This window comes from Paroedura picta, chromosome 6 (genome assembly GCF_049243985.1).
Source record: "Paroedura picta isolate Pp20150507F chromosome 6, Ppicta_v3.0, whole genome shotgun sequence".
In the NCBI taxonomy this organism is placed as follows: domain Eukaryota; kingdom Metazoa; phylum Chordata; class Lepidosauria; order Squamata; family Gekkonidae; genus Paroedura; species Paroedura picta.
Genome location: NC_135374.1, coordinates 64,703,134 through 64,724,093, shown reverse-complemented (window position 1 = coordinate 64,724,093; position 20,960 = coordinate 64,703,134). Strand labels below are relative to the sequence as shown.

General features: G+C 45.0%; 2 protein-coding genes across 3 annotated transcripts in view; both read right to left on the bottom strand.

Annotated features, from left to right (window-relative positions):
* Window positions 1–18,213, bottom strand: part of DIPK2B (divergent protein kinase domain 2B) — a 56,621-nt gene extending 38,408 nt beyond the window's left edge. The window contains exon 1 of one of the 2 annotated variants that reach the window (XM_077342855.1): window positions 17,824–18,213. In XM_077342855.1, coding sequence (XP_077198970.1) covers window positions 17,824–18,050 — 227 coding nt within the window. In that variant the 5' untranslated portion in view covers window positions 18,051–18,213. The remainder of the gene's footprint in view (window positions 1–17,823) is intronic. The other variant, XM_077342854.1, reaches the window with a different exon arrangement.
* LOC143839995 (uncharacterized) lies at window positions 11,645–15,350 on the bottom strand. Its single transcript, XM_077342849.1, has 4 exons — window positions 13,310–15,350; window positions 12,757–12,840; window positions 12,493–12,576; window positions 11,645–12,213 (listed from the first exon to the last, which is right to left on the bottom strand). The coding sequence occupies exons 1-4, from the start codon at window positions 13,929–13,931 to the stop codon at window positions 11,714–11,716; spliced, it is 1,290 nt and encodes a 429-aa protein (XP_077198964.1). The 5' UTR covers window positions 13,932–15,350; the 3' UTR covers window positions 11,645–11,713.
* Window positions 18,214–20,960: the final 2,747 nt, after the last annotated feature.

The following is a 20,960-nucleotide window of genomic DNA, read 5'->3' as shown; positions in this document are numbered from 1 at the left end:
CCCCCCCCCATTCTTTACAGTACCACACAAAAGCTTCCAAAACCAGTAAAATGAATGTGTCTCATAAATCCCAGATGTATGTAATGGTGTACATCACAGATGTCAATAACCAAAACCATCTCTAATATGAATCACAATCATGAAAAAGATTGGGGCTGGGAAATAAATGGATCCTAGAAAATAAGTTCCATAATACAATTGTAAAAGGTGTCCCACTTCACAACATCATTCTTCTTCTGACTGCAAATTGTCTAGGAAACTGGAAACAATAAAATGTTTGTTTGATGTATGGCTATTGATTGTGCCCTGAGCAGATGATATTTTTTCTTTTTATACTATGCTCTTTTTATCTGCTTCTGAGGCTTCTCTCTGAAGAACATTTGGTTTTTATACCCCACTTTTCACTGCACAAAGGAGTCTCAAAGCTGCTTACAAGCCCTTCCTTTCCTCTCCCCACAACAGACACTCTGTGAGGTAGATTCGAAGAGTGCTTGCACTCGAAAGCTCACTCCTTGAATAAATCTTTGTTGGTCTTAAAGGTGCGTCTGGACTCTGATTTTACTCTGACAGGAGTGCTCTGACAGGACTCCTCAGTCAGAACAGCACTGTCAAATCTGGCAAGTTGGGTTTGATACTTCTCCACATGCAGCCAGCAGGGTGACTTTGGTTCTCTTTTTAAAAATCGATGTCACATTTGTTACTTTCCAGTCTTCTGGTATTGTGGTTGAATTTAGTGATAGGTTACCCATAAGGGTTAGTTGATCAACAATCTCACTTATGAGTTCCTTAAGAACTCTGGAGTGTATGCCATCAGGACCTGGAAACTTGTCAGTTTTTAATTTCCCCAGGAGTTCTAGAACGTCACCTCTAATCACCTCAATTTGGCTTGGTTATCTGGACTCGGTTCCTGAAAATAGGGGCTTTGGTATACTGTATTCCACAGAGAACACAGAAGAAAAAAGACATTGATCTTCTATACTATCTCCCCATCTTCCTTTAGTAATTTCTTTATTCCTTTGTCTTCCAAAGGCCCCACTGCTTCTCTGGCTGGTTTCCTGCTCCGGATATATTTTTTAAAAATGTTTATTGTTTTTCAGCATACTTTTAGCAACCTGCTTCTCAAAAATCTCCTTTTGCATGCCTAATTATTGACTCACATTTTTTTTGCCAGAGCCTGTGGTCCTTCCTGCTCAATTCATTGTAACAGACCTTCCACTTTAAAAAACAAAAAACCTCTACTTTTTATGGCTTCCTTCACTGGCATTGTTAACCATGCAGACCTTCTTTTTGATTTGGCAGTGCCTTTCCTAATCTGTAGAATGTATTTCATGGACTTAGTGTGGTTTTTAATAGCTTCCAAGAATCTTCTAAGGGTTTGACTTTTTTCTGTTTCCTCTTCAGCTTCCTTTTTAATGTTCCCCTCATTTTTGGGAAGTTCCATCTTTGGTAATAAAATGTTACTTATTTGATCTTGACTGGAGGGTCACAACAACTTGACTTTCCATTGACCTGAATGCTGAATGTATTAGCATTATGGTAACTGTTCCCAACTGATATAACAACCTCTACATTTCTTGAGGTCTTGAGACCTGCAGGTCTTGAGACCTGTTTCAAATCAAGCCCAAGATTACTGCCCCTCTGGTTGGCTCTTTAACCAATTATTCCAGTGCACAGTCATTTATGATACTGAGCAATCTTATTTCTACAACATGACTTGATCAAATGTGAGACTTCTGAGGCTCTGAGACTTCTAGCATTCACATACAGACACTTATAATATGCTTCTCTCTCAAATAACCCTTGCCTCCCTTGACTTTTTAGTTGCCACACAGCTGGCCCGTTAATTGCCAGCAGCCTGGTTAGCCTGTCTCTTTCATATAGGTTCAGCTTATCCCAGAAAGGTCCAGTGCCCAACAAACTGAAACCCTCAAACACTGTCCTCTCAACAGACAAAACAATGAAACATACCTAGACAAAAAACATCATCCTCTACTAGGTTACAAATACACAGTCACTCTCAAATATTGTCCTCTCATTAAAAAAAAAAACCTCAGTTAATGTTCTGCAGTAGTTTAGCAGTTTAGAAAAGGCAATCACATCCTCCAAAAAACTCGCACATTCCTAGCAGCTTTCTCCTAGGTTCTTTCTCCCGGCCCAGGTGGCTCAGTTAGATATTAAAGATTTCCGTGTTTCATCAAATTGTTCCAACCTGGCATGTGCATACTCTTACCACCATCACTCCAGCTTTTTCCCTCTGTTCACAGAGAAGATTGCAACAATTAGGACATTTTATTGAAAGCCTGTCATTAAACTGAGAAAAAAACCCTAGTGTATAGCCAACATTATCAGAGGCATTTACAGACTTACATACAAAACAGTCATTCGTGTAAACATTCAAATAATGTTGGCTGTACACTTTTCTTTTTTAGTCTAATGGGAGGCTTTCAAGAAAATTTTCTAACTGTAATAATCTTCCCTGAGAGCACAGGAAGAAATGTCCTAATTTAACCTCATCACAAATCTGATGGTAATAATTGAATAATGAACACAGCCTTGGCAGGATGTTCTGTTTAGGGTGGGGTTAGAATACAATCTTATGAAGTTATATTAACAAAATAATAAAACTAATTTCAGTGCTTTAAAACTGGAATTTCCCCCCTGCTTCAAATGAATTTAATTTAAAAATGCAGATAGCTCCCACAGTTAATGAGAAATGAGTACAATTTTTAAAAGAACCTAATGGTTTAGTCACCCAATCTAAATCTCAAAAATAATTTTGAAATTTATGAGCCTTGGGTAATGATCTTCAATTAGAAAGTAACCCCAGTGGAATCCCTGCGGATTGTTTTGTTTGATTATGGCTGTCTTTGTGATGACTTAATTTAAAATTGCATTTTCTTTTTTCTTTTTTCATTGAGTGAAATCTGTTTATGCACAAACACTTGGAACCCCAGAAATGGTGCAGAATATGGTTGGGAAAGATAGCTTTGCACACGCTCACCCAGGGGCCTCCCCCTCCCTACCCCCTCCAGGCTCATCATTGGCCAATTTGGGATAGGGAGAGTGGGACAGCATGAGCATATAGGGCCATTTCACTCAATAAATGTTTAACATATTTAAAATTGTATATAAAAATAATTAACTCCCATGCATTTGGGAAACTTTTCCAGGGCCATCAAGAAACATCAGGGTTGCACAAAACTCTGGTTGAGAAAGCCTGATTTAGAGTATAATTCTCCTTAGAATTGCTCTATTAGATTCATGTCCTCATTAAGAGTGCAGTCTTAAGAACTGTTTACAGGGAATAAACCCTGTTGAATTGTCAGCAATCTGTCTAAACCTGCTTAGTATTGCTCTCTAAACTATGAAGCTTGCTGATCCATTTTGGGCCAGCCACTATCTTATCTTCTCTACTAGAGATGCTGAGTAGATAAAATGGAGAAGAGCTATTTACACATCCTGAGCTTCTTGGTGGTAGGAAGAATAAAAATGCCACAATAGTAAGAGAAAACATTAATTTTTCAAGTTCAACCCTCCTCCAGAAGTCTTCATCCGGGAAATGTTGGCTGCCTTCTCTGCATAAAGTGCCCTCAGTGCTAGCTAGCTCAGGGAGCCCCGTGTGCCTGTGATGAAGGTCAGGGGCCAGGGGAAAGTTCCAAGTGCTTAAGAACTGGTTAATGTTGCTTGCTTTTCAAGCTCATTGTCACTAAGTTAATGGGCGTGCTGCTATCCACCACATCCAACATTGCTGCAATGTGTTTATCACAATCAAATATAAATTTAAAATTTAAAAATATAAAACCTAGATATTGTTTTGACCAAAATAACAGTTCTAGGACACTTATGCAATTATGGAGTTCAAGTACACATTTGCTGCATGGTAAAGCTAAGTGGTATTATTCATGTTAAAGGAAACAGGGAAGGATGCAGCATAGTAAGACACTTTGTAGAAACTTGGATACTTTGCCTTTATTATTTGAACATCAGATATGCCAAATGAGGGGTGATATAGAAGCTGAACAAACAAACAAACAAACAGATAAATAAATATGGTCAGCAAACAAACACAGAAAGTACATCCAAGACCTACACAGTTAGATGAATGGTGAGTCCCTCTAGAGCTGTTCTTACCCCAGCTGTCTGTTCAAGTTCAACCCTCATCTACGACCACCCATTTTTGCTTGCTACCACAACAAAATATGTACAGGCTCGGGGAAGGGCTACTCAACTGAGCCTGCTCTTGATTCAGTCTACACCAGATTTTATAAACACCATGAAAACAGACTTGGGGGGGGGGGGGAGGAGTTACAATACTGGTCTGAGAATCTTTTTCCTTTAGGGCCATTCTCACCCTCACAGTCCCAGGAATTGAATGTGTGGGCCTAGCGTGGAAAGTTTAGACATCAGTCTGGGGTGCCAATAACCTAACACACCAATAGATGTCCTGCTGAATTTCTTGGGACCTAGTGGCAGGGTAGGCTTTGCAGCTCCTCATGCTGTTAGTCTTGGGAGTCTTCAGTGTTCATGCAGAGATGGCCAGCTCCTCACATTATTCAGACTTAGTGTCTACCATGGCAACACTGGGATGCTCTCAATTTGTTACCCACACATCAAGGAGGTCACACCCTGGATTTGAACTTCAGGGTAAAGATACATATTGTCTGGTGCAGTTTGGCTAGAGCGCCATAGTTGGATCATTTTGCCATTAAGGCTCAGATTGATATCACACTCCCTCCTATCTAGGTAGACAGTAGATTGTTTTCCATAATGCTCTGCAGGATCCAATGCCCCCTGGCATTAATGAAATGGCCCCCCAATGTCCTCTCCACTCGCATCCAAAACTAGCTCCCTGGTATACATCAGAGTTGCACAAGTGGAAACAATAACTCAGATGGATAGAATGAGTTTGGCAGAAAACTTGTGATGAGTCTTCAAGAACCTCTTATAAAATGCTGATGAATACTTATGAGATGGAGTTTATTTATCTATTTATAATTGTATTTGTTCACTGCCACTTCCAACCAGCCAGCTCGAGGCAATTTACATCAAGATAAAAACTGTAACATAAAATAATTGAAATGCAACCCTCCCCGAACCCACCCTCCCCCTTTTATGCAGCTCATTGGACAGCCCCCCCATGGCGGATTGTTCAGAAGAGGGACCCAATTGGTGTTCTATCACCTGCCATCAACCAAATGCCTGGTGGAAGAGCTCCATTTTACAGGCCCTGTGGAACTGCAAGAGCTCCGAAAGAGCCCTTAGGTCTTCCGGGAGCTTATTCCACCAGGCTGGGCCAGGACCAAAAAGGCTGTGGCCTTGGTTGAGGCCAGGTGCGCCACTCTTGGGCCAGGAATAATCAGCCCATTTAAACTTGCAGAGTGTGACGCTCTGCGAGGGGTATAGGGAGTCAGATGGCCCCTTATGGCCTCTGTTTTGCGGTCTCTATTGCCTCCACTAGCTCATGCCTGGCTCAATTATTGAAAACAATTTGGGCTCTGATGTCCTTAGCTAAAGGATTATCTGAAAATACCCAATTGGATATTAAATGTGAGGCTCTTGCAAGCTTTTTTGCAGAGATAATCCTTTTACTCCACTAGGACTTACCTGCTGAGTTTGATACAGTTAGGAAACTGAAGGCTCCTTGGCCATCTCAAGGTTCAATTTTGGAGCACTTCAGTCCACTCTCCTTGACTGATATAGACAGGACTTTGGCAGCTGTCCATCCAGTAACATAACTCCTTGACCCATGTCCCTCATAGCTGGTGAAAGCCAGCAGTGAGGAGATATGGGTCTATCTCTGGGAGATTCTTAATCTGTCCCTGCTTTCAGGGACCTGCCTGGAGAGACTAAAGGAGGCTGTGGTTAGGCTACTTTTTTGGGGGGAAAGGGGGCTGGACCCATCCAACCCAGCCAACTACAGCCTGGTCTCACATTTCTCATTTCTGGGTAAGGTGGTTGAGCATGCAGTCATATGACAGCAACAGAGATTTTTGAGGAAACACTGGTGGAGTCTACACGGAGCTTTTATTCCAATCCCAGGTCAGTTCAGTCCCTGCCATCTCCACTGAATGAGATTTCCATTTTGATTTTGTCCAATTTAAATTTTCCCTCAGCAACAAGCATGATTGATCTAGAGTGACTCTACCTTTATGCTGCAATATCTTAGAGTGCTTTTAACCCTCAATATTTGAAGAATTGGATTGAGAAAGCATGAGAAAGCATGCAGAGACAGTGCCCGCATCGAATTTGATGCAAACTCCATGGTAGAGAAGCCCTGATTGGTCAAGACTGTAAGCTTTCCTTAAAGGGGAAGTCCTAATTTTCTCTCAGCAGAAGCTGCCAAAGCCCTAACTTTTGTCAGTAGAGATTTGCCTCATGTTTTTTTTTCTGCTTCCTCTGCTGTCTCCAATCCTCCCCCCTCCCCGCCCACAAGAAAACAAAGAAAGAGGCTCTGGCTGTGCTTGGCTCCCCCCCTCTCCTTCTGAACCCCCCTAACCACGTGCAGAACACTTTTCTGTTTCAATGGGGGGGGGGGAGAGGAAGATCTGAGCTCTAATCGATCTGGACTCAGCAGGATCCATAACGAAATAAATAAAGTAAGTGCAGAGTGAGCCATTGTCTTTTAATTCATCCCTGTCCAGTTCTAAACCAAGCCATGCAGTGGAGATGGTTCTGGTCACCCTGACAGATGATCTTTGGAAGCAGTTGGATCTGGGCAGATTGGTACTGCTGTTCATGTTAGATCTGATGGCAGCATTTGACAGTCAACCATGGGCTTTTAGCCCAGTGCCTAGCCAACATGGGTAATCAAGGCATAGCCCTTAAATGGCTGCAGTCTTTCCTCCAAGGTTAGGTACAGAAGGTGGAGTTAGGGGAGAGAACCTCCCAATGGTGAGCCCTAGTATGTTGTGACCCTCAAGGAGCTATTCTCTGCAGCTTTGTGTAGTGGTTTAGAGTAGCAGCCTCTAATCTGGAGAACTGGGTTTGATTTTCCATTCCTTAATATGAAGCCAACTGGGTGACCTTGGGCCAATCACAGCTCTCTCAGCCTCATTCACCTCACAGAGTGTCTGTTGTGAAGAGAGGAAGGGTAGGTGATTGTAAGCCATTCTGAAACTCCTCAGATATTAAAAAGCAGGGTCCAAAAGGCCAAGTTAGTGTAGTGGGTAAGAGTCTGGACTTCTAATCTGGCTAGCTGGGTTTGATTCCACATTCGCCACATGCAACCAGCTGGGTGACCTTGAACTCACCACAGCACTGATAAAAGTGGTTCTGACTGAGCAGAAATATCAGGGCTCTCTCAGCCTCATCTGCCTCACAAGGTTTCTGTTGTGGGGAGAGGAAAGGGAAGGCAACTGCAAGCCACTTTGAGACTCCTTCGGGTAGAGAAAAGCGGCATATAAGAACCAACTCTTCTTCTGGTCAAATGTCTGGTCTACTGGATCAAATGGAGTCAACTAAAGTTAAAATCCAGCTAAGACAGAGGTCCTGTGGCTAGGTCAGCATGCGGTTTTATCACCTTTGCCAGCCACCACAATTTGCACCTTACCTGCTGGCACCCTACCTAGCCACCGTGATCCACACAATGGTCACCTCCAGGGTAAACTTCTGTAACTCATTCTACTCAGGGCTGCTCTTGAAGTTGCTCCGAAAGCTTCAATTTGTCCAGAATGCATCCACTCAGGTCCTGATTGGCACCCAATGGAGAGTACCCTGCAACCTCACCAATGACCACTTGATGCCATTAGTGAGCACCCAGGTATAGCTCAGCTGCTTAAACAGCCCTTCAAAACTGAGGGCCATTTCGCACAGAGCTCAAAGTTGCTATTTGGTTGCCGTTTGTGAAAGCGCTACTTCAAGTAGCGAAATGTAACTAGCCGTGCCCGTAACGCACAGCTGCGGTTTTTGCGGAATTTGGCACTTTCACTTCTCGCCACTTTCGTAACCCACAGGCTTCCGGTTCTCCGTCTTATCGCTACAAAGGAGGTCCCTTTTTAGCGCTTCTGGCCTCCCGTGCCCGTCAATCAAACTGCAGGCACACCTTTGACCTCGACCCTAAAGCCGAACTTGTCGGGGTCCCCTTTTTTTTTAAAAAACCCAGGAAACCCCGTAGCAACGCGTTATCGTCCGATCATTGGCGCCCTTGGAACGTGTTTTCTATTGTTTTCTAGGAACCAGATGCATTGACATGTTTGATTGGTTAATCCCCGCCCACAGTACACGCCCACAGGTTACCTGCTTATATGCACCTGGGCAGACACGCGGTCGCCCTCACTCTTTTGTTTGCGTAGCCTACTGCCCGCAGCACAGGTCAACGTTGCAATGGAGAGGCTTATTTTTCAATTGCTGGCTTACATGCTCGCGGTGGTCCAGCGCATGAATACCGCCTTGTCGCGTCGGACGTATGCTATCGCGGAGTACCGAGAACGGGTGGCCGGAACGCTGACCAGCAGCAGAAGACGTTCTGTAAGGGTAACCATGGCGGCCAAGAAACGCTGGCAAGCTCTGGCAGAGGTCCGGTTCCCCCCCCGGTTCTGGGTGGACGAACGATCCTCTGACTGGTGGGAGAATTTTGTGTGGACTCGCTGGGATGATGACCACTGGATTGCCAACTTCAGGATGTCGAGGGGGACATTTTTTGAACTCGTGGAGGCTCTACGTGGACGCATGGAGAGGCAAGTCACTGGCATGCGGCGCCCCGTTCCAGTTGAAAAAAGGGTGGCTGCCGCATTGTGGTACTTGGCCACCCCTCAGTACTTCCGGACAGTAGCCCAGCAATTCGGACTCGGAGTCACTACGGTTGGCGATATCCTTAAGGAGTTCTGCCTCGCCATGGAGGCGGAATTGTTCAGCAAAGTCGTGTGCCTCGGAGACCGGCTTGGAGCGGTGAGTGTCATTCTATTCCCTTTTGCCCTTTAAATTTTTTTTCTTGTTTGACAGGTCAGCAACGAAGACGCGATACACCCCACGCTGACATGCAATGGCTTATATTCTTTTCTTTCCCTTATTCCAGAGTATGGACGGGTTTGCCAGGCTTGGATTCCCGCATTGTTTTGCGGCCGTCGATGGAAGCCACATCCCTATCCGTGCCCCCGGGGGAAGCATAAAAGAGTACGGGAACAGGAAGGACTTTTGCTCTGTTCTCCTGCAAGGAACAGTGGACTTCTCCGGCCGGTTTATCGATGCCGAGGTGGGGTGGAGTGGCAGGAGGCATGATGCCCTTGTTTTCAGGGAATCCAACCTCAGGAAAGCCATGGACGAAGGGGTCTTTGTTCCAGGAAACCCCACCGCCACCATTGAGGGCGTGCGTGTGCCGGCGTTGGTCCTCGGGGACGGAGCCTACCCATTACGACGCTGGCTCATGACTCCCTACAAGCGGCCAAGGACGGACGTGCAGAGCCACTACAACCTCAGTCACTCCCGGGCAAGGAATGTAGTGGAGCGTGCCTTTGGACGTTTGAAGTCACGGTTCCGTTGTTTAATGTCACGACTCCATGTACATATTGACAATGTGACTCCGCTGATAATCGCATGTGTGATTTTGCACAACATATGCGAGGACAAGGGACATAACATCCCCTTCCCTGAGGACGAACCTGAACCTGTAGTCCTTCAGGATACACAGGACATCCCTGAAGCAAGGAGAAAAAGGATATATGCTGAGGGGTGCAAGGTTCGGGACGCCATAGCCACCCACATCTACAGAAACAGGAGGCGTGTTTAATTGTTTTTCCTACTCTGTTGTTGAATAAAGTTTTGTGTTCTTTGTTTAACCTTGTCTTGTGCGGTTTGTGTACTTTGCCAGCAAAAAAACGGGGATTCTCTGGTCCAAAAGCACTTTGACAGCCCTAAATGCTAACTCCCCACTGAAATTGACAAACACAATACGGAAGCGCTGAATGGGGAAAGTTCGGGGAGGCGGGTAGCCAGGAAGTATTGGCGACCCCTGTCAAACCGGAGGATCAATCCACTTATGTTCCAAGGAATAATTTTATTGGTGGGCAGCTTTGATACATTTAAAAAACGGGGTGGTCGATCGGAGCAACGCACGTTCGTTCCCTAACCGTCATTCCGAAGATGCCGAAGCCACGGAAGGGCTCCTTCTGGCAGCGCGCCGAGGCTGAGGCACTTCTGGAGCTGGTGCTACAATCAAAAAGTGTTGGCCGCCTAATGGCCAGCACCCACTGCCACACCAAGGGTGCCTACCTGGTGTTGGCTTCAAAGCTGAGGGAGAGGGGCTATGTCCGGACCTGGGAGCAGGTCCGGACAAAATTCAAGCGCCTTAAGCTGGACTTCCTAAACAGTCTGGAACAGTGGGGGGGGATCCCGCAGCCAAGTGGGAGGACGGTCTTCCACGACCAGATGGTGAAAATATGGGAGAAGGCTGGGAAGCCCCCCCTGGACATGAGGAGGCATATGGGTGAGTGCTGCCCTCGTTGTGTTTTGCCCTTAAACATGCATGGAATGACTAGCTGCCTCTTTCCCCTACTGTCCCCAATGAAATTCGAGAAAGTATTTAGATGCTGTCAACCCCCTCAGACTTAGCCAGCCAGTACTGTAGAACCACTTTGGTTATGCGCTTAGACTCTAACTGTGGTGTGTCCACCAGCTGTGTTTCATCTCTGTTTTGTGTGCTTTTAATTATGATTTGTCTTTTTCTTTGCCCAGCCACACAATCACCATCCAAGCTGGCAACAGCACCTGAGCGTGAGGAGGGGGAGGAAGAGGGACCTTCCACCTCGGGACAGGCTGCAGGTGAGAGTTTTATGTCTGTGAGGGAGACCCATGTGTGTGTACCCACACGGAGCCATATGGGAGCCTGATGTGATGCTTCCTTTTGGAGTGTGATCAAATTCTTTGTTTGATTTCTATAGCTGAAACTGTGGAGGCAAGGCTGCGTGCCATGGAGGCCAGAGTTACTTCCCTGGAGGCTCAAGTGGCGGAGCTGAAAGGGGAGATTGAGCAGCACAGGCAACAGAGGGAGGCGGAAGAGCGTAGGTTATGTTCCCCACTGCCCAACTCTTCTCACACTGTGGCTAAGGCCACTTAAAAGTGTATGCATGTAAACTAAAGAAATTTGAAAATATGTGTGGTACTAATGTGTACTTTTTCTCCCTCCCCACAGTTAAGAAGAAGGAGGACGAAGAGCTCTTCCGGCGCAAAGTTAGGGGGACCGTGGGACGGCTGTGCAGGAGAGTTAGGGCGATGGAAGGGGCTGGGGAGGGGAGCGGTGGGACCTGAGTTTTGTTTCCTGTTTGTGTTTTGGGGTAGGGGTTGGGGGGGGGGGCTCCAAGTTTCATTCCCCAATGTTTTTCCCCTGTTAAATGTATACTTTTGTTAAAAAAAATTGGTTTTCCAGGGGGGTGGGGGGTGGTGGTGCTGGTGGGGCTCCAAGTTTCATTCCCTAATGTTTTTCCCCTGTTAAAATGTTTTTTAAAATAAAATGTTATTGCAAATTTTATAACAAGACTCCAGTGTGACTTCTTAAACTCGCACATATTTAACCCCACACCACACTCCTAAAACTCCTTGAACTAACACCCCTCCAACCTCCAACCCACACAGCAGTACCACAATATACACAATCACTAGAGAGGCCGCTTTCAGCCTTGCAGATTCTACAGTAGGGTACACAGAGACAGAGTCAAAAATATAAACTTTATTCAACAAACAACAAAACACAGATAACATGAAATAGAAAAAGTGGGCAAAACTAGGAGGGGGAGTACTTGTCTGCTGGTTTTATTTTTCTCTTTCCGAGAATAGTCCTCCTTCTTGTTTGGGTGGAGGCATTCTGAGAGGGAGTCGGTGGGGTGGGTGCTGGAAGTGGTGGTGTTGGTGTGGGTGGTGGTGGGGGGGCGATTTGTGGAGGGTAGGCCCTTTCCATGACCGCTACAGCCCTCTCCATGAGTCTCCTTATCAGACGCACCTCCTCCACGCCTTCGCGTAGGATTTGGTTTGTCTCTCTAAGGACTGCCCTCAATTTTCTCCCCTCCTGGGCAATGAGTGTGAGCATGGCTTGGTCAGCGGCCGCGGCACGCCGTGACTCCTCATAGCAGTGCTCAAGGAGCCTCTCTCCCACGCTTGTCAAGACGGAGACGCGCCTCAGCCTGCCGCGTTCCCTCGTAAGCCTCTCCTCTGCTGGGAGCGCACCTCTAGGTGGTGGGCTGCCTGGAGCCAGGGGTGGTTCCTCCTCCTCATCTGAAAGAACCTCTGTTGGCAAAAAATGAGAAACAAAACTGTTAGTAACATCCAAAAAGTCAAAACACACCATGGTGGACATGGTGTTCTTTTTTGTCCCCGTGTTTTCCTGCCAAGAATTTAAACAATCCCCGGCGAGCACATGGCTATTGTTTGTTTGCCCATGGTGTGCTTTTACTTTTGCCTACTTTCACAGCAGGACTCTCAACAATTAAAAGGGAGCACATGGTTAGTGCCTAGCGACATTGTCCTGCAGCTATGGCTCGAAAGGAACAGGTCATGCACGCTCACCATCTTGAATCTGTATCCGCCTGCGCCGGGCAGGAGGTCCAAGCACCCTAGGCTGTTCCTCCTCCTGTGTTCCGGGTATGAAATCTGCAAAAAAAGGAAAAAAAACAGATCTAGGACCAAAGGGTGGCAAAGCCAGCTTCAAAGCCTACACCAGCAACGCAGAGGGACTCTCTTCTTTCTCTTAGCAGTGCTGCTGCCCTGCACAAACAGAAAAGCACAAAGCAGTTAAAACAGCCCCCCCCCCCTATTTTTACTAATACCTACCAATGTTAGTTGATGCCCCCGAATCACTATCCACGTCAGGTGCTGCTGGAGACTCTAGGGGCCCCGTCCCTGGCAACTGTGTCTCTGTGGACAAGAGCAGAAAATAGTGAAAAACGAGCAAGCATACACCATGAACCACAAAGCAAGCTCCCAAAGTTGTGAGCCAAAGTACTGCAGAAGGCCTATGGGCGAGGCATGCTGCAAATATTTTGGGGCTGTTGGTTAAACATGACCGTTTCAAATACTAACCACATCAAGCACTCCACAGCCAACCATCTTAATAAATCTTTTAAAAATTAAAATTAAATTATAAAATTAAAACCGTTTCAAATAGTAACCACAGCAAGCACTCCACAGCCTACCTTCTTTTAAAATCTTTTAAAAATTAAATTATAAAATTATAAAATTAAAACCGTTTCAAATAGTAACCACAGCAAGCACTCCACAGCCTACCGTATTATGCGTTGCAACGAACACACGAGAAAACGATGCCCAAACGTCAGAACACACATTTGCTTAAAAGGAAATATAAAATAAAAAGAAAATCACTTACCGGAGGCAAGGGGCGTTTGCTCAGGAGCCTCCTCTGGCTCCCCAGGAACGATGGCGATCAGGTCCAGCGTTACCGATTCCGCGGCTCGTTGCTGGACGGGGGGTGGAGGGCGAAAGCTGGAGGAGGTTCCCTCGCCGGGATCCTCCTCAGCGGGTGGTTCCTCGACCGGGGCAGCCGGCTTCCGAACCACCTTAAGGCTCCGGCCGACGCGCTTCGGCCTGCCGGATCCTTCCCCGTCCCCGTACAGCTGGCGCTGCTCCTCGAAGTAGGGGCAGGTCACCTTTTCGTTGCCGGAACCCTTGTTATGGTTCACGGCTCTCATGTACTCTGCCCTCATTGTCTTGGTCTTCGACCGGCATTCAAGGCCGGTCCTGTTGTGGCCCAGGGCGCGCATCTTAATAGCCACTTGTTCAAAAACCTCCCTATTCCTGTGGGAGGACTGGAACGCGTCCTGGATTTTCTCCTCCGAGAAAATCCCGATCAGGTCCCTGATCTCCGCGTCCCTCCAAGTTGGGCCACGGCCGGTTGCAGGGACGGACGAGGCTTGAGAAGACGATTCCATGTTGCTTTTGCTAGTAGCTGAGCAAAATGGTGGTGGGAGGTGCAGGGTGCAACGGATCATATACCTTCCCGCACACAAAGACAAAGGGACTAGCCGGCTCCTGATTGGTGGAGGGCAGCAGGGGACACGCACATTGGCCACATCAGGTCACATGTCACGTTCAAAACTCCTCGCGCGGGAACAGGATCTGCTCCTAATGGCCAGATTGGCGCCCTTGTTGTTTGACTTAACGCATGCGCGTATTCGTTTACACGCGAGAAGAGCAGTTTGAACATGCAGCGGGAGCCATTTTAGGAAAATGTCCGCCATTACACAAACGCATGCCGGTGTTCAACCGAGAGCAAGTGCGGCAGTACTCGGCAGTTCCCCAATAATATTCACCAGCCACAGCATAAATCAACCAAACATGACATGTAACTGGCGTACGTTCGTTGGCACGCTCAGAGGAATGTTTTTTAAAATGAACGGGGGACGGCGACTCCGCTTGCCGGAGGTCTAGCCGCCAATGGAAGGGGTTGTCCGCACCCAAGCACAAGCACGCACCGGGAACCACACAAAGACCCACTACACATAAGCCGCCCCTCATGATATCACCTCGAATCATGTCTATTGAACCCCTGTAAGCTAAGCAGGAGACTGCGAGCGGCGACCGTTCGTTGGCACGCTCAGAGGAAAATTTTTTAAAATGAACGGGGGACGGCAACTCCGCTTGCCGGAGGTCTAGCCGCCAATGGAAGGGGTTGTCCGCACCCAAGCACAAGCACGCACTGGGAACCACACAAAGACCCACTACACATAAGCCGCCCCTCATGAAATCACCACGAATCACGTCTATTGAACCCCTCTAAGCTAAGCAGGAGACTGCGAGCGGCGAATGTTCGTTGGCACGCTCAGAGGAAAATTTTTTAAAATGCTCCCTGTACGTTGACTCCGCTAGGACTGGCCGATGGTAGACGGGGTTTTAAGCTTTGGGCAAATTTTGGGAACGTGACGGTGTGTGCCACTGTGCTTGTGAAAAACTCTTGTGGTGTCCGGGCAGAATTTCCGAAAGTGATCGTGCTTGAAAGCCAGTCGCTGTCCCGTTGCCTCGTAGATCCCCGCTCGCTCGGAGAAAAAAAAAATGGCGAACAGTTCGCCGGAAGTTTGGAGGACAGGCTCGGGAGGAGGGACTTTGAAGAACCCGCAACAATGGTAACGCACAGGTCTTTAGCGCTACTGTTGCAGATTGGTTGCAGGAGTGTATCGCTATCCGGAGGGTGAATCCAGTTTTCTGGATTCCCCTAGAAGCGCTACAACGAAGCGCTTTTTGCGGGTCGGTTTCAGGATTGTTGCAGATTGTTTACGACGTCGTGCGTTATGGCAAATTAGTAGCGTTTTCAATCAGCAACCATTGTGCTATTTTTAAGCCGTGGGAAATGCCCCTGACTTCACAAAATTACTTGCTGATTGTGATTCCAACACAATCCAACAGGGAATCAAACTTTTATCTATGCCTTTATCTTAAATTTTACCTCTTCCTGCCCAGCATACTCTACCTAGGAAAGCTACATCCCACCTATATGGTGTGGGCCACTGGTACCCTAAAGTAGCGATCCCCAACCTGTGGGCCGCAGACCACATGTGGTCCTTCGACTAATTGGAGGTGGGCCCCGAAGGATGCCTTCTCCTCCCCCAGCTCTTTACTTCATCCCCCCCGGCCCTTTACAGCACACTTCGGGTGACATTGTCTCCCATCACTCCCAGATGGGACTATCTCGTTGCAGAGAAACAAGCTCAGGGTTCCCATTGATTTGTCATTGTCACGAGTTAAAATTTCCATGAAAATAAAATGTTTCTTATGTTCATTGTTGTGGCGTGTCTGTATCTTATTTTGAAGGGATGTTTAAACATTACCATAGTGATCAGAGAGCGTTAGGGCAGTGGTTGAGAGTAGAGGAGTAAACTACCCCCCCCACACCGGGCCTCAGTAAAATTGTCAAGCGTTGAGTGGTCCACGGTGATAAAAGGGTTAGGGACCACTGCCCTAAAGGACTTGGAGGGGGGGTATGTTACTTCCCCCGGCATCCTCCTTTTTGTACAATTTCCCCCTCCTGGCAACCCCCATTTCTTCCTCCCTTTCCCTGCTTCACCATCTCCTCGTCAGCCATTCAAGAGCCTACCTTTTATCAGCCTTCCATTTTATTTGTTTACTTCAGTTATACTGCACCTTTCTCCACATGGGGACCAAAACAGCTTACATAATTCTCTAATCCTTTTTATCCTCACAAAAACAACCATGTGAGGTAGGTTAGGCTGAAAATTTGTGACTGGCCCAAAATCACTCAATGAGCTGTCACAGCACACCCTGGCCTTGATAGTGCAGCTGCTGCTGAACAGCAGAAACAGCCAGGCCTAGGCTAGTAATGCAGATAGGTGATATCAAAATGGTTGCCACCAGGTAAACCTGGCCTCAGTGAATTCTACAAAAGCCAAAGCAAACCTGGAAAGAGCCCTGCCCTTTCCCTCTGCTTTTTAGTAGAATTCTGTGGTGGTGACCAGCCACGGCTACTGAGGGGCTCTGTTTCTTAAAGCTACAAGTGCTGGTTTTATCATTTTGGTTTTCTTAAAGCCTAATGTATGTTTTTAGATGTCAGATTTTTCTGCAAATCTGGGGTATTTTCCAGGTTTGTAGAAAGTTTTGACTGGCCCATTCACAGGTTCAGTTACCAGATTTAAGTCTATGTAGATGGGGAGGGGCATACTTTGCTATTAGATACATAGATGATAATCACTGTATTTACTAGTACAGTGATCCCCCCCCCCCCCATGCTCCTAAGGCTCTAAAAGCATCTTTAGGACTATAAGTCATATTGGAAAAGAATGAACATTTCTTTGGTACATTGCTCTACCTCTTTTACATTAACAATTTTTATTCTAGCTCCATGTGCTTGGGAACTGAAACATCAAATCATTGCAACAATATCTTGAAGAACACATGAATTTGGCAATTGTCAGGGCAATCTATAAGAAGGCCCTAAATGATAAATGTTCCTCTGCATCCTTAATGTTTCAGTCCATTGCTATGATATGAAAAATCTTTAGGCATAGTCAACCCTAATCAAAGCAGTTTTAAAGATGACAATATCTTGTTTGGAGTAGGTGGGTGGAGTATTTGCCTTGTGCCTAGGAATCATCCTCCATTCAAGAGCCTCAGTAGGTAGCTACAAGCATCTAATCCCATTTAATGCCTAAGGAAGATCATCAAGCCAGTTACTTCAGTTTGTTTAAAATATGTTCAAGAAAACATTTTGGTCTGGAAGGTAGATAGCATTGGTTGTATTTTCAGCTACTGATTTGCAAAGAGAATTCATAATGTTTACTGTGGATTTTAATATATTATTATTATTATTTTAAAAATTATAATAATAGTGAGAATCTTCAAGAGCTTACATTTATTTTTCTAATAAACAAGTTCCACTGGTTTCTGCTAGAAGGCATACACTCAAAGCATGAGACATTAACCAGACTCAACTAGGCTTAATTTTCCTGAAATCTTGTCCCTTGAATTCTGGCACCAAATTAACCTCTCCTGACATTAGTCAGTATACATAAAATTCAGAATATTAAGTACACTATCAAAATGTATTTATGCACATGTAGTTATGGTTGCATGTGTGTGTATGTAAATCCTGCTAATTACATAATGGTCACAAGCCAAGTTCTTATTGCTGCTTATCAGTAAATATCTTCAGTGAACAATACTGATGTAAAACTATTTTAGTAAAGGTTGATCATCTGTATTATTAAATGACCAAGGGTTAAAATCTGAGAATTTTGATAAAGTAGACATACAGAATTGATGACCTTATAGCAAATTACTTTTAGTCCTTTTTTTTCCAAAGTAGGAAGAAAGTTTTCATAGATGCACTCGCCCTTTTTCTCCCCACCCACAATATGCTATGAAGATTCTGACCTTATTTCTTCTTTAAAGAATTTCTTGCAAATTGATGTTCCAATGCAGGCATTGCATTTATCAAGTCCCAGAAAAGCTCGACCAAAACTGTAGCTGGGTTTGATGCGGGGCGATGAGGTTGGGGAAGCTTTTCCTTCTAAGATACCACGGAAGTTAGGGCTCAAACACAGTAGAAATAGCAACCAAACCCAAAAGTTGAAGCAGAGGCAGTTTAGCCAGGCCCTCATCTCTAGCACCAACCAGCTCTGACCTGGCTTCTGATACACATTTATGAAATTATGGGAAATTTGTCCTAGGACAGCTAGAGCTTTTTCTTCTTGCCTGCTAGGTGGCTGGTAGCTTCAGAGGTTGGGGGGTGGAGGTAGAAGGAGCATTGATTGGGGTGGCTGCAAGGAAATACAGGACGATGCAGATAACTTTTGTTGCTATAGTTACCTTTCCTCTAGTAGGAGCAGCTGCTGACCCACCCCTAACCAAGCACAGAGTGTAACAAAAGCTTTGCTCATCATCACGTTGAGGCGGACAAATGAAGGATATCCTGTCCAAGGAACACAAGGCATTCAAAGCCCACAGGAACTGCTTCAGATATGAACAATAGTTATAATTGAGGCACATGAAGAATGAAAAATTAGCCTTGTGTACCATTTGTATACTATTGAAATACAGGCCATGATATAACTCAAATCTACAAGTTTTGTACAGGTCAATTTCATTCATATTTCTACCTCCTAACAAATGAATCGCAAGGATTTGTTAAGAAAATAGTAATGAGTGCAAATGTGTGCACTTTAAATAGTTTGATGATATGCTTCTTGGTTCTTAAGAGATGTAATTCATTGCTAAAAATAGACTCCCTCCTTCCTTAATATCTCCCAAAGTAGCATATCTGAGCTAGACAAAAGGGGAACAATAGGTGGGTGTCCCCCCCCCCCACACACACACCTTCATCCAATAGATGGCAAATCATAAGAAGGGAATCATTTTAAATAAAGCTTTATAGAAATTTTCAAAACTGCATTTTAGGATGGGAAAGCCTTTGGTGGCTACAGTAATTTGCTGCTTAAATCTTTTGGGGGAGAAATTAAATATATTCTCTAGAGAAAATATGGACAAAAGACTTCTACAACGTTCTGGAATTCTTAAGCTGAGAAACATGGTAGAAGCCCCCCAAACATCACATCTGAAGGAAAATTAAAAACACTATATAGCTTTGACATTTTGATTTTGTCTTATTGTTAACTTTTCAAAAGTGAGAGCATGTTCACACGAAGAACCCTTTTGGATCAGATCAAGTATCCCTCTTGTCCATCATTCTGTTTTTTACAACAGCCAATCGAATGCTTCCAGAAAGTCAGCACAAACACAATAACCCTTTCCTTCTGTTGCCCCTAGTAACTAGCATTCAGAAGCATATTGCTTCTGAACATGGAAGCTCCATTTAGTAGCCAGTGTTAAAACTATCCTCCATTAAAAGTATTTTAAAGCCACCTATGATAAAGGCCACTGACCAGTACTATATCTCATGCCAGTGAATTCCATGAATTGACTATGTTTTGAATTACATTAAATAGTGTTGTCTTGTCTGTAATAATTCGTCATTTGTCTGTTGCTTATCCTTAACTCTATTGCTTATCACCCAGTTTTGGTATTCTGGGAAAAGGAGAACTTCTTCCTTCCACTTTATCACCATATATAATTGTATAAACTTCCATTATGTACCCTGTTGTATTTTTATCCCTCAAAGTTGAAAAATGTTTTTTCATTTGCCTTATGTGAATGTTCTCCAACAATCATTTAAAATGCCCCTATCTGCAACTTTTACATTTCTACAATATTCTCTCCAGTGTTGGAAAGCCAGCTTGGTGTAGTGGTTAGAAGTGCAGACTGCTAATCTGGTGTGCTGGGTTTGATTCTGCACTCCCCCACATGCAGCCAGCTGGGTGACCTTGGGCTTGCCACAGCACTGATAAAACTGTTCTGACCGAGCAGTAATATCAGGGCTCTCTCAGCCTCACCCACCTCGCAGGGTGTCTGTTGTAGGGAGAGGAAAGGGAAGGTGACTGTAAGTCGCTTTGAGCCTCCTTTAGGTAGAGAAAAGAGGCATATAAGAACCAACTCTTCTTCTAAAAAGGAAAAGGTTGATAATTCCCCATCCCCTGAAAGTTTGGTTTGAGTCTGAAAATACTAATAGTAATGAGGATTCTACATCTACAGTTACAATAGAAGAATTCAAAGAAATGTCTTAGGCCCTTTTCAAACAGCCTTTGTAATCCATTTTAGTAGCTGGGTGCTAATGGATTTCTTGTGTCGTTTCAGACAAACCTGTTTTAGCAACCAGCTGCTAACAGATTTTATTTACCATTGCATACAAAGCTGTTTGTGTGTGGTTAGCAAAGAGGGTTTGAGATGTTTTTGAAGTAAACAGCTTTCTTCCATTTCCACCTTTTGTTCATGTTTCTGAATCGCTGTAGTCTGCTGTTTAAAATGTATGCAGCCCTTCCAATAGTGCTGCACCCCCTCACACACACACACACACACACACACACACATCCTTTTTTAAACCATGTGGTCTTTCCCAAACTTAAAAAAAAAATTCTTAGCTGAGTGCTATAGTGCTAGACCAAAATAGAACTTTTGTGCTGTAGCAGGATCATTGAGATGCCTTGCTGCAATTTTGGTCTAGCGCTATAGCACTTAACTTAGAACAATATTTAAAAACCAACAAAAAACCCCACAGTTTTTAAAAACCACAGGGCAAAAAGGGGCAGTCAAAAAAGCAGCACTGTTGGAAATGACCAGAGTATTTCAGAGATGGCTCATTAACAGACTGTCTGAAACAGCCATCCCTGTTTTACTTTACTCAGAATCTGCCAATACCCAGTCAACTTCTTCAATCAGTAGACTCTTGACTGAAGAAATCTCTTTATTAAAAGATTAAAGGACATGAGGTTCTGAAGTTAGCAAAAGCATACTATCTATATATTTGCCCCAAAGCTTACCTCCCCACCCAGGCACCCTTTGCGGCACAAAATATCAGCTGCTATAACTCAGTTATTCCCATGCCAAAAGCCTGCAAAAGCGATAAAACAAACTGGCTAAGACATACTCTGCCCGAACTTCCACAATTCAGCAGAGCC

Coding starts and splice junctions, on each gene's coding strand:
- LOC143839995 (XM_077342849.1), bottom strand. CDS start 13,931: ATGATCCGTTGCACCCTGCACCTCCCACCACCATTTTGCTCAGCTACT. Junction 12,841..13,309: donor GCAAACGCCCCTTGCCTCCG/GTAAGTGATTTT, acceptor TCTTGTCCACAG/AGACACAGTTGCCAGGGACG. Junction 12,577..12,756: donor GGGGGCATCAACTAACATTG/GTAGGTATTAGT, acceptor CTTTTTTTGCAG/ATTTCATACCCGGAACACAG.